Source organism: Symsagittifera roscoffensis, chromosome 1 (assembly GCF_963678635.1).
Source record: "Symsagittifera roscoffensis chromosome 1, txSymRosc1.1, whole genome shotgun sequence".
In the NCBI taxonomy this organism is placed as follows: Eukaryota; Metazoa; Xenacoelomorpha; order Acoela; family Convolutidae; genus Symsagittifera; species Symsagittifera roscoffensis.
In genome coordinates, this window is record NC_087062.1 from 60768537 (window position 1) to 60781811 (window position 13275).

At 35.0% G+C, this 13275-nt stretch overlaps 1 protein-coding gene across 1 annotated transcript; it reads right to left on the reverse strand.

Moving 5' to 3' along the window:
- Positions 1-417: 417 nt before the first annotated feature.
- On the reverse strand, positions 418-10844 carry LOC134846767 (uncharacterized). The gene is made up of 5 exons (XM_063864162.1): positions 10570-10844; positions 4948-5216; positions 3645-3899; positions 1580-1956; positions 418-1226 (listed from the first exon to the last, which is right to left on the reverse strand). Exons 1-5 carry the CDS (start codon positions 10835-10837, stop codon positions 626-628), a joined length of 1770 nt encoding a protein of 589 aa, XP_063720232.1. The 5' UTR covers positions 10838-10844; the 3' UTR covers positions 418-625.
- Between the last annotated feature and the right edge of the window lie 2431 nt (positions 10845-13275).

The window sequence follows — 13275 nt, forward strand, 5'->3', positions numbered from 1 at the left end:
TCAATTTAAATTTTTCCGAAACTTATAAATTTTTCTTTAGCAATTTAAATTTTACTTCAGTCTGTTTTTAGCAGCTTTTCTTGCCAATTTTATGGACTTTTCGCAATTTTGTGAGAAGAATTCAAAAGCAATTTTTTGGGCAAATCTATTTGCTACAAAAATTCATCAAATTAGTCGTGAAAATTTAGATTGTTTGTGTTTTGCGCGGAACTTGGAAAGTTGAAATTAATTATCGTGTTAACTCTGTACTTTGGCGTCGAATCAAATACCGCCGGAACAATTTAATTTCTTTTTTTTTTTTCAATTTAAATTGCCCGACTTAAAAAAAAATTTTCAATTAAATTGAGTGGGCTCGTAATTTCACCTTCAAATAAATTGAAATTTGAATGAAAATTTAAATTAAATTTTTAAATGGACATCAATGTTCACAAGCATTGTTAAGTAATATTAAATGTATTCTCCGTATTCAAAAGTAAAAACAAAACACATCAGTTAAGAAAAAACCATAATGCGAAAAGACAACTAGCTTACTCGAGTTCGTTTTGTTAGATAAAATAAAAAAGCGTGATCTTTTTGAGAGCTTGCTACTTTCCTAACGGCTTTTACGCAATGGAAGAAAAAGAGCCTATTCTTTCCGGTTCAGTTTGATTTGAAGTTCGTACATCGGCAAAATACGGTCTGGATTGAAAATTACTACATATTTACATTTGGGGACATAATGTGAGTCACAGAAAGTGTCTTGTGAACTAATTGCACTCGTCCAATAACTTCCGCCAAATTGAAACATCTGCAAAGCATTCCTAGATCCCTTACAACAGCCAAAGTCATCAACTGAGCTTTTTCCTTTTAACACTTTGCATAAAACGACGTTGAGAACTTCTTTTTGGCGTTGGTCTCGCGAATGGGCATAAAACATGGCAGTCTGGGGTAGCTCCCCAAAATATATTCCCCATCCAAAAGCTCCAGAGCGAATTCGGTCCAATTTGAAATTGTCTTCAAAAATAGAGTGAATATTGTCAGCAGTGGTTCCATGATACAGCCATGACTCTGCCGCTTCTTCGCTGTCCACGCCATATTGACATTGCAAATTCAGTTTTTCCAATTTGAATCTGTTTTCCAGCTCCATGTTCCAGTGGTGAAAGGCAGCAACTATTCGAACCTGAGCTGGTCCTGCATTCAAACTTTGATACAACTTCTCAGCATTCACATTTTCCTCCAATACGAGCCTAGGTAGAAAATGGAATTATTCAAGTAGCTACTTACTGTAACAAAAAAGCCCGTGATAGTCTACCATTCACAGCAATGAAAGAACAAGATAAAAGTTTAACAGAAAGTTAATACCACAAACTTATACTCACTCTGAAAACGTTTCAAGTTGAGCCACGGTTTTTTTTCTAAATGTGAAGCAAAACACAAACAACAAACATGACTTCCCTTGTCTTTTATTTCACGCGCACACTTTGAACACTGCACACTTTGACCACTACGTTGCGTGCTTTCAGAGTAATTTGATTTTTCAGAAAGTCCGACTTGTCAACGAAACTAATTTCAAGAAATATATCGTTGGATAAAAACTCACCGAAAACATTCCATGTAAGAACGCTCATAATGTTGGTCCATATCTTCATCATTTGATGGATGCGGCGCTTGAACCTTGAGAGTCCTCACTTTATTTGAATTCTTGACACAACTTCGGACGACGAGGTAGGAATTATACCACATGAAGTTAATCGGATCTGTTCCTGTCATGTCTAGCAGACGATACCTCACAAACAGTCTCTGCTCTAGCAATGCCGAAATCTCCTGGTCATTATTGGCTCTTTTCACATCTTCAGTCAACCAAATAAAAGTTGACACCATTCGCTTGACTTCCTCTTCTAATTTGGAGGTATAATTTATGTTTTCTATTAGCATCTCTTTCCATTCTTCCATGCTCACGCTTGGTTCCGGTACTAACTAAATAATTATCAAATAACATTGAGCCCGAAACAGATTTAACAGTTTTAATCAAGGGGGATTTCGTAAATGCATGTTTCAACAATTGGCCCACACAACCATAGGAGAGTTCATTTGCTACTATTTTACACCCAGTCGATACCTCACGAACTGTTTCTGCGCCAAAGATGTCGAAATCTTGTCACTATTAACCGAATCTCCTTTACTGAATCTCATTTTAACCCTAACCTTAAGAAACCTCGTTAAATCAGATTCCACAATTAAACTATCGGAATGGTTAGAGTTGGTTAGAGTGATACATAAAATTCGAACAATTTCGCTCGTGATTTCGAACAAAATTTAGAAGTTTCCAACAATTTTTCTGCGCCAAGAAAAACCAATTTGATTATTGTTTCGGCCCTATTTTGACAATCGGACAATGTGAACATTAATTTTATTTATTAAAATTTGCAGGTGGGGGTAAAAGTCAAAAGATCGCACTTTTGCTATTTCGGATTAGAACCACGGACCTCGAGAATAGGAGTCTCACACCCTCTCATCTGTGCCACGGGCTCTTGAATTATTGATAACACTAGCCCCACCAATTGAGCAGCAGAAATTGCCATAGAGGCGAAGCTGCGCTTCATAAACACTAGCGAGAACACGAAAAAAAGCAGCTTTATAAAGTGAAATAAGAAAAGATAGAAATAAGCCTCGAAATAATTTAACTTTGCTACGTATGAGCTTCGAACCAGCGATCTCAAGAATTGAAGTCTCACGCTCTGCCCTCTCGGCCACCAATGATTAACAATCGGTAAACACTAGTCACAAATAAAGCAGCTACATATGTTAACAAATTGCCAATGTTATGCAGCAAAAGTAACACCAAATACAAAAAAAACACAATTTTGCAAGCAATTGTTTGAAATATAATAATCTGGAAAGCATAAAGCCACATTAAGTATCAATTACGCCTTTCAAAAAAACTGCGAGATACATTGAGCTAGAAAAATGCTGAAATCGAGTTTTTGATTGATAGCTTTTTTTTGGTCTATCTGATGAATTTAAAATGTATCAACTGTTTTAACTTATTTCTATTCGAATGTCAAAGCACATGCTATTAAAAAAGCCGTTAAGGTGCCCCAAAATTGCGCCAATATTTACGACTTAAGTTAAAAAAAAAGAATACTCGTAGTATAACACTAACGCTCACTAAAGTTCGCAAGTGTAAAAAAACACTAGCCACCAATATGAAACTTCCAATGCTACAGATCGTAATTATATCAAAAATGCCACAAACTGAGCACTTTTATATTTGCGACTCTGAATAAAAAAAGAGTCGACTCATAATTCAAGACTTTGATCGCTAGCTCTCCTGTGTAAATAGAAAGCGTTATAGTTTGAGACAGGGAATTAAAATGACGAATTACCTTGCTTCAGTTCAATTTCGACAATTTTGAGCGCGGCATAATACGCAAAGAATAAATTATTCGCATTAGGCTTTCTACATCATTGACAAATTCTTAAAAGGGAGCATAAACTGTTCCAAGAGTTTGGCGAATTAGAAATCTTCAAGCCCCCAAAAACTCAACCACAGATATTTTACCAAAAAAGATTGCAGGTAAAATATCTTTTTAATATTGATCCACACTTAAAAAGTCTTTGAGAAGTAGGACATTTACGTGTTGGGAAACAGATGGCAAACTAACCAATTGAACTTGTTCACACGTGAAAGGATAGTGTTGCATATCACAGGAAATACAGGTGTAATTTTTGCAGATTGGACACTCGAAATTTCCAATCTCCTTTTGATCTGAGAAACACCACCCGCCGCATTCGGTCGTCTTGCACGTAATCACATGTTGCTTTATGTATCGTGATTCACCTGGGAGCAGTAGGTAGGTAGGATCTCTCTTCACCTGCATGAGCAGTTTTAAGGAATCAGTCGAGATTCTTGCCCTGCTCTAAAAACAATTCTAGGTCTAAAGCAAAGCAAAATATTTTTGAAAATCCCCCATTCTCGAGAATAACGTGTATCCGTCCGCATCTCCTCGCGCAGCATGTTCATGCTATACGCACTTACAAGGCACTTGCTTTCGCAAGGGCAAAAAGGATATCATGGGTACTATAGCGGCCAGTAGGAGCAATATTACAGTAGGTGGCAACTTTGCAGTGTTGCATGTGTTAAACTTGAGAACTATAATGCATAACATACTCATTTAATTCTCAGTCAATTGTACATGCTATTAGGATAGTTTTTGTAAATACAATATTCTGACAGATAATTCAAATTTTACGCTTCTTTTGCAGATCATTCGGCCTTGAAAAAGATTATAAATACTGTTCGAAGTACAAGAAACGACTCAGATACTTAACTTGAATCTGCCACCTACTGTTATAACGACTAAAATCTGACAAGACTGCTCGTATCAGGGCGAAGCCCTGAATGTTCCGACTGCCTTTTAAGGTTTATGGAGCAGCAGTAATAACATTTAAAAAATTAAATGAAATAAAATAAAATGAAATATTTTTTTTCTAAAATTTGAAATTTTTAATGAAAATCATCCCCCCACACGCAATATAAAGTACAAAAAGAGAGATTTCGTTCCTTGTAACAAATCAATTATGGCAAATAAGCTTCGTTCAACCAATTTGGAACGATTTATAGGACGGATTAAATCTCCGCTTACACGTTAATAGCGCGAATTATATCGCTCGTTAATTGTCCCAAATTGGTCAAAATGGCAATCTTTAAACCCTCATAACTTTACAAAAAATGAGCACAGGTGAAATATCTTTTCAAATTTAAGCTCAGGACAACAATACCTTTTAAATGATATAAAAAAATTCCGTCAAAAATGGCTAGTTAAAAAGTCGAAATTTGTCTGAAGAAAAAAAAAACCCACCCCGAGCACAAATATTCCGTTACTTTCGTATCGAAAGTCGGAACAAAAATCAACTAAAATCACTACACGAGTGAAATCCGGACGTATTTTTATCTAACTATTGTACCGACGGGACCATGCACGGTCTTCCAAAGTGGCGGTTCCGGCAGATCATACAAGTTGTTATTCCACACTTGGGACATTTTATTTCTTTCAATTCTGGAATGTTAGAAGAAACGCAGCCGATGCACCCTGGAGTGGCGCAGTCCACAGTGACAAACTGCCCCTCTTTCAGTTTTTCGAAATCCTTCTTAGTCAAATTGTACTCCACTTCTCTGTTATCCATGCTACTGTCACACCCTGGATATGGACAGGGCACAGGGTAGCGAGTGGTGCCTAGGAAATTAGACGACAAGAAATTAGACGACCGTAAAGAAACAGAATTTACGGACAACCAGAATTTAATTTAAGTCTGCAAACAAATTTCACGCAAGTTATTGTCTAAATTTCTTTATTTTCTGATCGTCTAACTTCCTAAACCCCGTTACCTACATATAACATTTCCTAATTAATTTCAAGTTTTCAAACTGATTTCAGAAAAACTAAATCTCATTTCAACAAGTATCACTCATTTGGTACTCGCTTAGATGTCTGCTCCTGCCATTTTTAGTGAGTCCCATTCAAAGTGTGGTTTTGAAGTGTGGTCTGCCAGACCACTTCAAATATACTTTAAGCGGATTAAACAAAACAGCAGTTTTTCAAGTGAAGGAAAGCTATTGACATGTAAATTAGAGATAAATTAGACATAAATGACGATTATTCTGGTCTAAACTTGCCTAAAATTTTTAAAGCAACGTTTTACAGATAAAAAAAATAGTGATTTGAGGTGTATGTAAAGTTTAAATTTCGGCCTGAAGTCCCTTCGGCTTGCTGTCCTAGACCCCCTCATGATGGAGGTACCGAATGCTGGAATATTATTTTCAGTTATTTTCAGCCAAGCAGAACTCAAAAATCCAAAAGAAATTGCAAAAATTTCAAAGAAAGCGAACAAATCCAGGCCATTAAAATTAATATTGACCGATTAGAAAAAAAGCAGATATATGAATTTCCAAAAATTGCGAAATCGAAACCAGGCATTAGAAAAAACCAAATTTAAAAATGAAAAATAAAACAAGTCTTATTATATACCAGTACGAATTGTACAGCAAAACTCTCCGTTAATAATGATCCGTTAAAAATTTTCCGTTAATAATGACTTCGATTTTGTGCAATACTTATAGCCAATAGGAACGTCTAACGATTCTGATTGGTCAAAAGTTTTCCATCATTCGGCCAAAGTTTTCCATCATTCATCAAAAGTTTTCCATCATGAAAATAACCATTATGAAAATAACTAAATACTCAACTTTTGGAGTGCAGCCTGTCTGTGAGGAGACAACTGCGTTTTCATATTGGTTAGTATATCTAGGAAAACATAAACTAAAAAAATAATTTGTCTTATTTTCAATCATTCTCTACCCGAAATCAAACATGGTCAGAAAAACATGATCCGAGATGAAACTTTAATAGTTTGGTTTTATCTTAATCTTCTTGCATTAATTTAAGTTTATTTTATTTATACTGGGACGGGGACCATAAACTTCTACAAAAGCACCTTAATTTGAAAACGAACAAAAAATGCTAAAAACAAAATTCTATAACACGCAAAAAGAAAGAAATTTCTTTATTATCAAAAAATTAAAACTACAATCGGAAGGAAAACCAATGAAAATTACCAAATACACAACAAACGCGCTAGCTGATCTAGTGATTTTTGTTCTACGGATATGAGAAAAATAAAATGGGCCATCAAATGCCTATATAACAAAAAGAGCTAGTGGTTGCTCATTTAGCACATAATGTTCTGACCACAATGATTTCAAATACGAAGAAAATATTTTCCAAATATCAAAAGAAAAACTTTCAAAGGATTTTTGCAGTTTTTTAATTCCCTGTTGCTGTTTTAGTAATAGCTGAAATAGGTTTAGAACTGCAAAAATAATTGTCAAAATCACGTAAACTGGTGATATATACAATAGGTGGCAGGTTCAAGATAAATAGCCGGATCGCTTTTTGTTATACTTCAAACAGCATTTAACATTTGTTTCAAAAGCAATATTTTTTGGCAAAAGAAGAGTAAAATTTGAGTTTTTGAAAAACATTTTGTCCGGCAGAGTAATGTATTTACAAAAACTATCTTAGCAGCATGTACATTTGATTGAAAATGAAATTACTATATTATGCTGTACAGTTCTCAAACTTAACATGCACTGTAATTTAAATAACCACCTATTGTAACATATCACCTTTCAAAATAGTTCTAGTAAGTTTCACAATCGCCTGCCTCTTAACACCAAAATAAACAATTACACCATTAAAACAGAGGTTTTTCCAAATAATGATGAAGTCCATTAGCCTAGTTAGTACAGCCTGCAAGAAAAAGGTGAGCTAAAATGTTCGCGATTAGTTTTAGATGCTAGGAACATCCTGAAAAGTTTCGTAAATATTTCGAAATCTTAAAACTGAGACTCACATGGTCAGTGTGAACTCGCAACTTTATGCAGGAATCTAAAAACAGGTAGTTATATAGGAGGAAGCAAAATAAACATTACACTTCGGTGGTAATTTTAACTACAATGCATGTATTAAATTTGAGTACTACCATTTTATTTTCAATCAATTGTACTGCTGCTAAGATAGTTTTTTAAATACATTAATCTGCCAGATAAAATGTTATTAAACCTCAAATTTTACACTTCTTTTGCCAAAAAGTTTGGTTTTTTTTAAACAAATTGTAAATACTGTGCGAAGTATAACAAAAATGCTCCAGCTTTTTAACTTAAATTACCACCTATTGTAATATATCACCGAATTCTCAATAGAAAGCTCAGTGTTAATTTACTGTATTTATTTATAGGGGTGGAGATTCTTAAGTAGGTACAATAGGGGTGGGATGGGGGGGGGGAATCGTTAAATAGAACGGAAGTGAAGCGGAGCTTCGCATTACTTGCGATACAACAGAAAATAAGCATGGGAGCTAACCGAAAGATAATGCTACAAGATAATGCGAAAGATAATGCCCAAGAATTTCCCGTTTTCTCTAGGATTTTCAATTTGAGGAAAACTTATCAAAAAACAAAACCGATAGCCTTAAATAATGAATAGGAAAAGTTTATCGAGCTGCAACTACACCGAAAGCATTTTGATTGAAGCCCGTCGAGTCGAAAACGAAATGTTTGGAAAAAAAATGGAACACAGAGCCGAAGCAGAGCTTCGCACCACTTGCGATACAGTCAGAAACAAAAAATTGCCAAAAAAGTAGACGTGTCAAAATGGCTCAAGCTGGTTTTCAAAAACAAACGTCCCAAGGCAACAGAATACGAAATAAGCAACGGAAAAAAATTTACCAAATGGTAAAAAAGCCGAAAGCACCTGAGCAGAAACCGTTTCAGCCAAAAAAAACTTCAAAAAGACAAAACTAAAAAAAAATGAACGAGTCGTCCTAACCTTCAACACACCCACAATTTCTTCAGTCATTAAACGATGCAAAATAAGGCCACTATGTGCGATATATAAAAAAAGGTCAAAATCATTTGGGCAGAAAAGTTTTTAACCAAAACAGCAGAAGTAAATTACAAAACAGCTGAAAAAATCAAAACACTAAAAGCAACTACAAGGTAAATTGCGGAGAGCATGAAAAACAATTCTACGATCTGGCAACTATGTTGAGAAAACATAACCAGACAAACAATTCGCCTTCGTATTTTTGAAACGGAAAATTTTGTCATATTGGAAACCAGAACCTTTGCCGTGCCAGGCGCACTCGTTACCTCAGGAGCAAGTGTGCCGGAGAAGCAAAGAAAATTGAATTCATTATGAAATAATGAGCCTCAATTTACCATTTTTAATTTTCGATTTTCTGTGAACAAAGTTTTTTACTGAAAAAAATCAAGTACCCAGTTGCAATACACTTGTAATTAGAAAACTTCATTTCAAAAAATTTTCAAGCATTCCTTAAAAAAGCATACAAAATTCTTTTCCTTAAACGCCGTCATATAAGGCGACTAACCCAACATGACATATGCCGTAACAAATTAAGACCAATACACCTTTTAAGCGAAATTTATAATATTGCATGCGTAAAAACAACTGGTAATTAAATTCGAATGTTCATGAAATTGGGCATGCCAGCACGTAACAAGCTGAAACATGTCGAAAAATTTTTAAGCCAAAAGTCTAGAACCCGTATGCAAAATCCTGGCTTATCACGAGGTAATAAACTACAACAGGACCACCGATGTTAGCAAACACTCAGTTGGAAAAAAATAAAGATCGCAAAAAACATCAGTTTTTAAACTTTAAAACCAAAAAATACGACATTAGGGCTCTTTCAATTTCAAGAACAATTAACGATAGGAGCATTTTTGATAAAATTAGCCCAATTTGAGAAAACTTCAAACTGGAAAAAGGAAAAAAATATATGGTGTTACAGATCTCTCAACTAAAGAAACTTTTAAAAGCTGAAAATTTTTGATAAAACTAACCCGAAACATGACACAGATGAATAGCAAGAGACAAAAATCAGCTCTATAAAAGAAATGAGAAAAAGTAAGGAAAAATAAAAACACTTTCGCTATGTGTCAGTTTCGAGCTTCTGACCTTGGAATTAGTATTCTCAAGTCCTTGCATCTGTGGTATTATCAAGACCTCGCATCTGCTGTGCCATGGACCCTTGAAAGTTAACTATCACTAGCCACCAGTAAATCAGCTACAAATCCTAGTAAATTACAATTGCTAAGCAGCAAAAACACCACAAAACATAAATAAAACTAGCGCTAAGTGCTGCATTACGCCTCGGACCAGTCTCACGCCCTCTCTGCCAAGTTCGCTTCAAAAACGGCAAACCATAGATCCCATTGACGCAGAAAAATTGATGCAATGAAATCGTGTATAATCATTTTCGTTTAGGATTTCGGTAGTAAAAATTAGATTCATTTTATTACACTACGCTCGCAAGTGTACAAGCTGGTTCAATATGTAATTTTTGATTCCAGGGGAAATCTGAAATTTAAAATTCAATATGGAAACTAGAAGACCAGGACCTTCTTTTTACCATTCTCACTTTTCAACTTTTCCAGACCATGAAAGTTTTACAATGCTTCTTAGTTTAAATTACCATATGAACAACTTCAAGGCAACTTTTCCTTGTGAATTTACGAGGGGGTAAAACACCGCAAAAGCCCACTTTAGTTAATGTAGAATGCATTTTGCCTCCCTTTTTGCAAATGAATATGAATTTGAACTAAAGAATGATAAATCAAACCACAGATAAAAATTATATTTGAGCGTGAAAAAAGTTTTCCGATAATTAACGAAAAAAAATCAACACGACGTAAATAAGTCTCTTCATTTGTTCGCTGACACTGAAATTAGGGAGATAGTGATGCCCGCAATTAATTATATAATATAAGTTGCTCTTTCCCATCCCGCCTTTTCCCACTCGAACTCCTGGTAAGACTACAGTATTAAGTTGTCTTAGACAAGTTCATATGCCAATTTTTTTAGTTCTCATATCAGAAAAGTTATTCAGATTAATTTACTGCATTGTTTAGTTTGATTTATTGGGTCATTTTGACTGAAATGGGTAGAGAAAAAATAAAAGAGCCACATGTTTTTTTTCGGAACAGCCAGAGGAATTGGAAAAACTAACTTTTGATTCTGCTCAGGAAGCATTCTTTGCACATGGCATGTAGGTCGTGGACAAACTCTGACATTTCGGAAGTCAACAACCGTTTGCGACAAATGGCGCAGGTTTCATAAGTAGAAGTAGCCTTGGTGTTATCTGGAGATGATTCAGCGTAATCTAGTTTCTTTGGTGATTCCCGCGGTGTGACCATGTCTATTGGCACTGAAAAACTAGCCGCGTCCAAGTGCACTATGCAATCTGGGGGTATTAAAGCTGTGCTATAATAGTACATCACTTAAATTGGGCTTTTCTACCCCCACTTGATATAAAATTCAACTTAACGGTGCTTGCACTGATATTACGAGTGCAAACAAAATGTGATATCAGTGCAAGCATTGTAAATTTAACTTTTAAATCAAGTGGGGGTAGATGAGCCCAATTTCGGTTATGTACTATCATAGCACACAATGTATTATTATAGGTGTCCACAAAAGCTAATTTGTTCATCTCACAAAGTTTGATTGCACGATGACAACGCTAAAATTGATATCGAAAAATGAAAATCAAATGTTTAAGAGAGGGGGCTGTAACGAGCCTACACGTTGTGTCTACTAATAAGGCCAGTTTTAAATCGGACGAGATACAACGATATAACAAGACATTGCAAAAACATAAGACATGAAACTGACAAAAATTCACAATGACTCAGATACAAATTGCACACGACTTGCGATACAACTTGATCTACCAAAAAGAATGAAAATAATTGTGAAAAACAAAACGTGCCCAGAGAATAGAATTCAAAATAAGCATAGGGACAAAACTTACCGAGGGGTAAAAAGCCGGAAGTAACTGAGCAGAAACTATATGCCGAACAAAAAAACGTTAAAAAATTCATAACTTAAACATTTTCAAGTCTCGCTTCCCCTCAGAACACACACACACAAAAACGTTTGTCGCTTAAGAGGCTACTAAGCCAAACAAAATAAGTCGAAACCTATAAGGCCGAAGGAAAAAAATTTAAACCGCGTAGGTATAACTTTCAACATTAAAAAAAAACAAATTTCGAACATGCTCAAAAAATTTCAGTTGCAATATAAATACCCATTAGAAGAAAGAGTCCAGAATCCAGGAGATCCTGTGAATAAAGTTACTTAAGGGAGAAAAAAATCTGGTACCCGATTGCAATACCCTTGATGATTGAATGCGCAATAAATTTTCAGTAACTTTTTCGGCTACGCATTTTGTAGCTATACACTTACACTACACGTACTCAACCAAACCTCTGCAAGAAAAAACACATACATCGATAAGCATCGCGGGAGGGGGAAGGGGTACGTCAGTTAGCCGAGCTGTCACCGATCCAAAAATCGGTTGTTACCGTTAAAATTATACTAGCGTTTAACGCACCTCCGGTGCTTCGAAATTTTTCGACAACTCATGAAAAACCGCATATATTGGAAATAACATCTGAAAACTTTTAGTGTACTCTGACTGCACCCAATTACAGGGTTGGTAATTGCAAACTTTTAAATTTTTTTAATTCCCATTTTAAAAGCGTCATCTCGAAAACTTAATGGGCCTCTGGAGAAATTTGGAGGCCAGATTTGCAACCACTGAGAGTCCCTGAGAGCACCCTACTATAGGGTTAAAATTTTTTAAACCTAAATTTACCGAAAAAAAAATTTTTTTTTTTAAAAAAAGTCTTTTCTCGGAAACTAAAAGGATTTGAGCATTCATATTAAGAGGCAAGATTTGAAGCGCCTGGGTGTACGCTGACAATAAGGTTGTATCTTCATCAAGTTAGTAGTTTCAAATTTTTTAAATTTCTTTGTAGATAAGTTCTTTGAGCAATTTTGAAAAAATCAAAAAACGTCATATTTCGGAAAATACAAGCATTCGAGCAGTCGCGTTTAGCAGTCGCATGTGGCAAGATTTGCAACTCTTTAGAGTACCGCGACGACACCGAACTATAGCGTTGAGAATTTCAAAGTTTGAAAAATAATTAATTTAAACTTTCTGAAATTTTTTGAAAAAATCACAAAAAACGTCATATCTCAAAAACTTTAAAAAAATGTGCAATCATATTTGGAGGCAAGATTTGCAATCTTTGAGGGTACTCTGAAAGGACCCAACTACAGGGTTGGGAATTTCAGATTTTGCGAAAAAAATTAATATAAAGTTTTCTAAAAACTTTTTTTGAAAAAATCACAAAAACGTCATATCTCGAAAACTACAAGGATTTGAACAGTTATATTTGGAGGCAAGAATTGTATTTCCTTAGAGTACTCTGACAGCACCAAACTACAAGGTTCGGAATTTCAAACTTTGAGAATTAATTAAAACTTTCTGAAAATTTTTGAAAAAATCACAAAAAACGTCATATCTCAAAAACTACAAAAAAATGTGCAATCATATTTGTAGGCAAGATTTGCAATCTTTGGGGGTACTCTGAAAGGACCCAACTACAGGGTTGGGACTTTCAGATTTTGCGAAAAAAATTAATATAAAGTTTTCTAAAATTTTTTTTGAAAAAATCACAAAAAACATCATCTCGAAAACTACAAGAATTTGAGCAGTTATATTTGGAGGCAAGACTCGCAATCTTTGAGAGTACTCTGACAGGACCCAACTATCGGGTTGGGAATTTCAGATTTTGCAAAAAAAAAATAAATCAAACTTTAATTTTGAAAATTTTTGAAAAAATCACAAAAAACGTCATATCTCGGA

Excerpts from the sequence above, each read along its gene's own strand:
- LOC134846767 (XM_063864162.1), bottom strand. The coding sequence starts at position 10,837 with ATGTACTATTATAGCACAGCTTTAATACCCCCAGATTGCATAGTGCAC. Across the intron at positions 1,957-3,644 it reads CGTGTGAACAAGTTCAATTG|TTAGTACCGGAACCAAGCGT; the intron begins GTTAGTTTGCCA and ends ATAATTATTTAG. Across the intron at positions 1,227-1,579 it reads TCTTACATGGAATGTTTTCG|GCTCGTATTGGAGGAAAATG; the intron begins GTGAGTTTTTAT and ends TTTTCTACCTAG.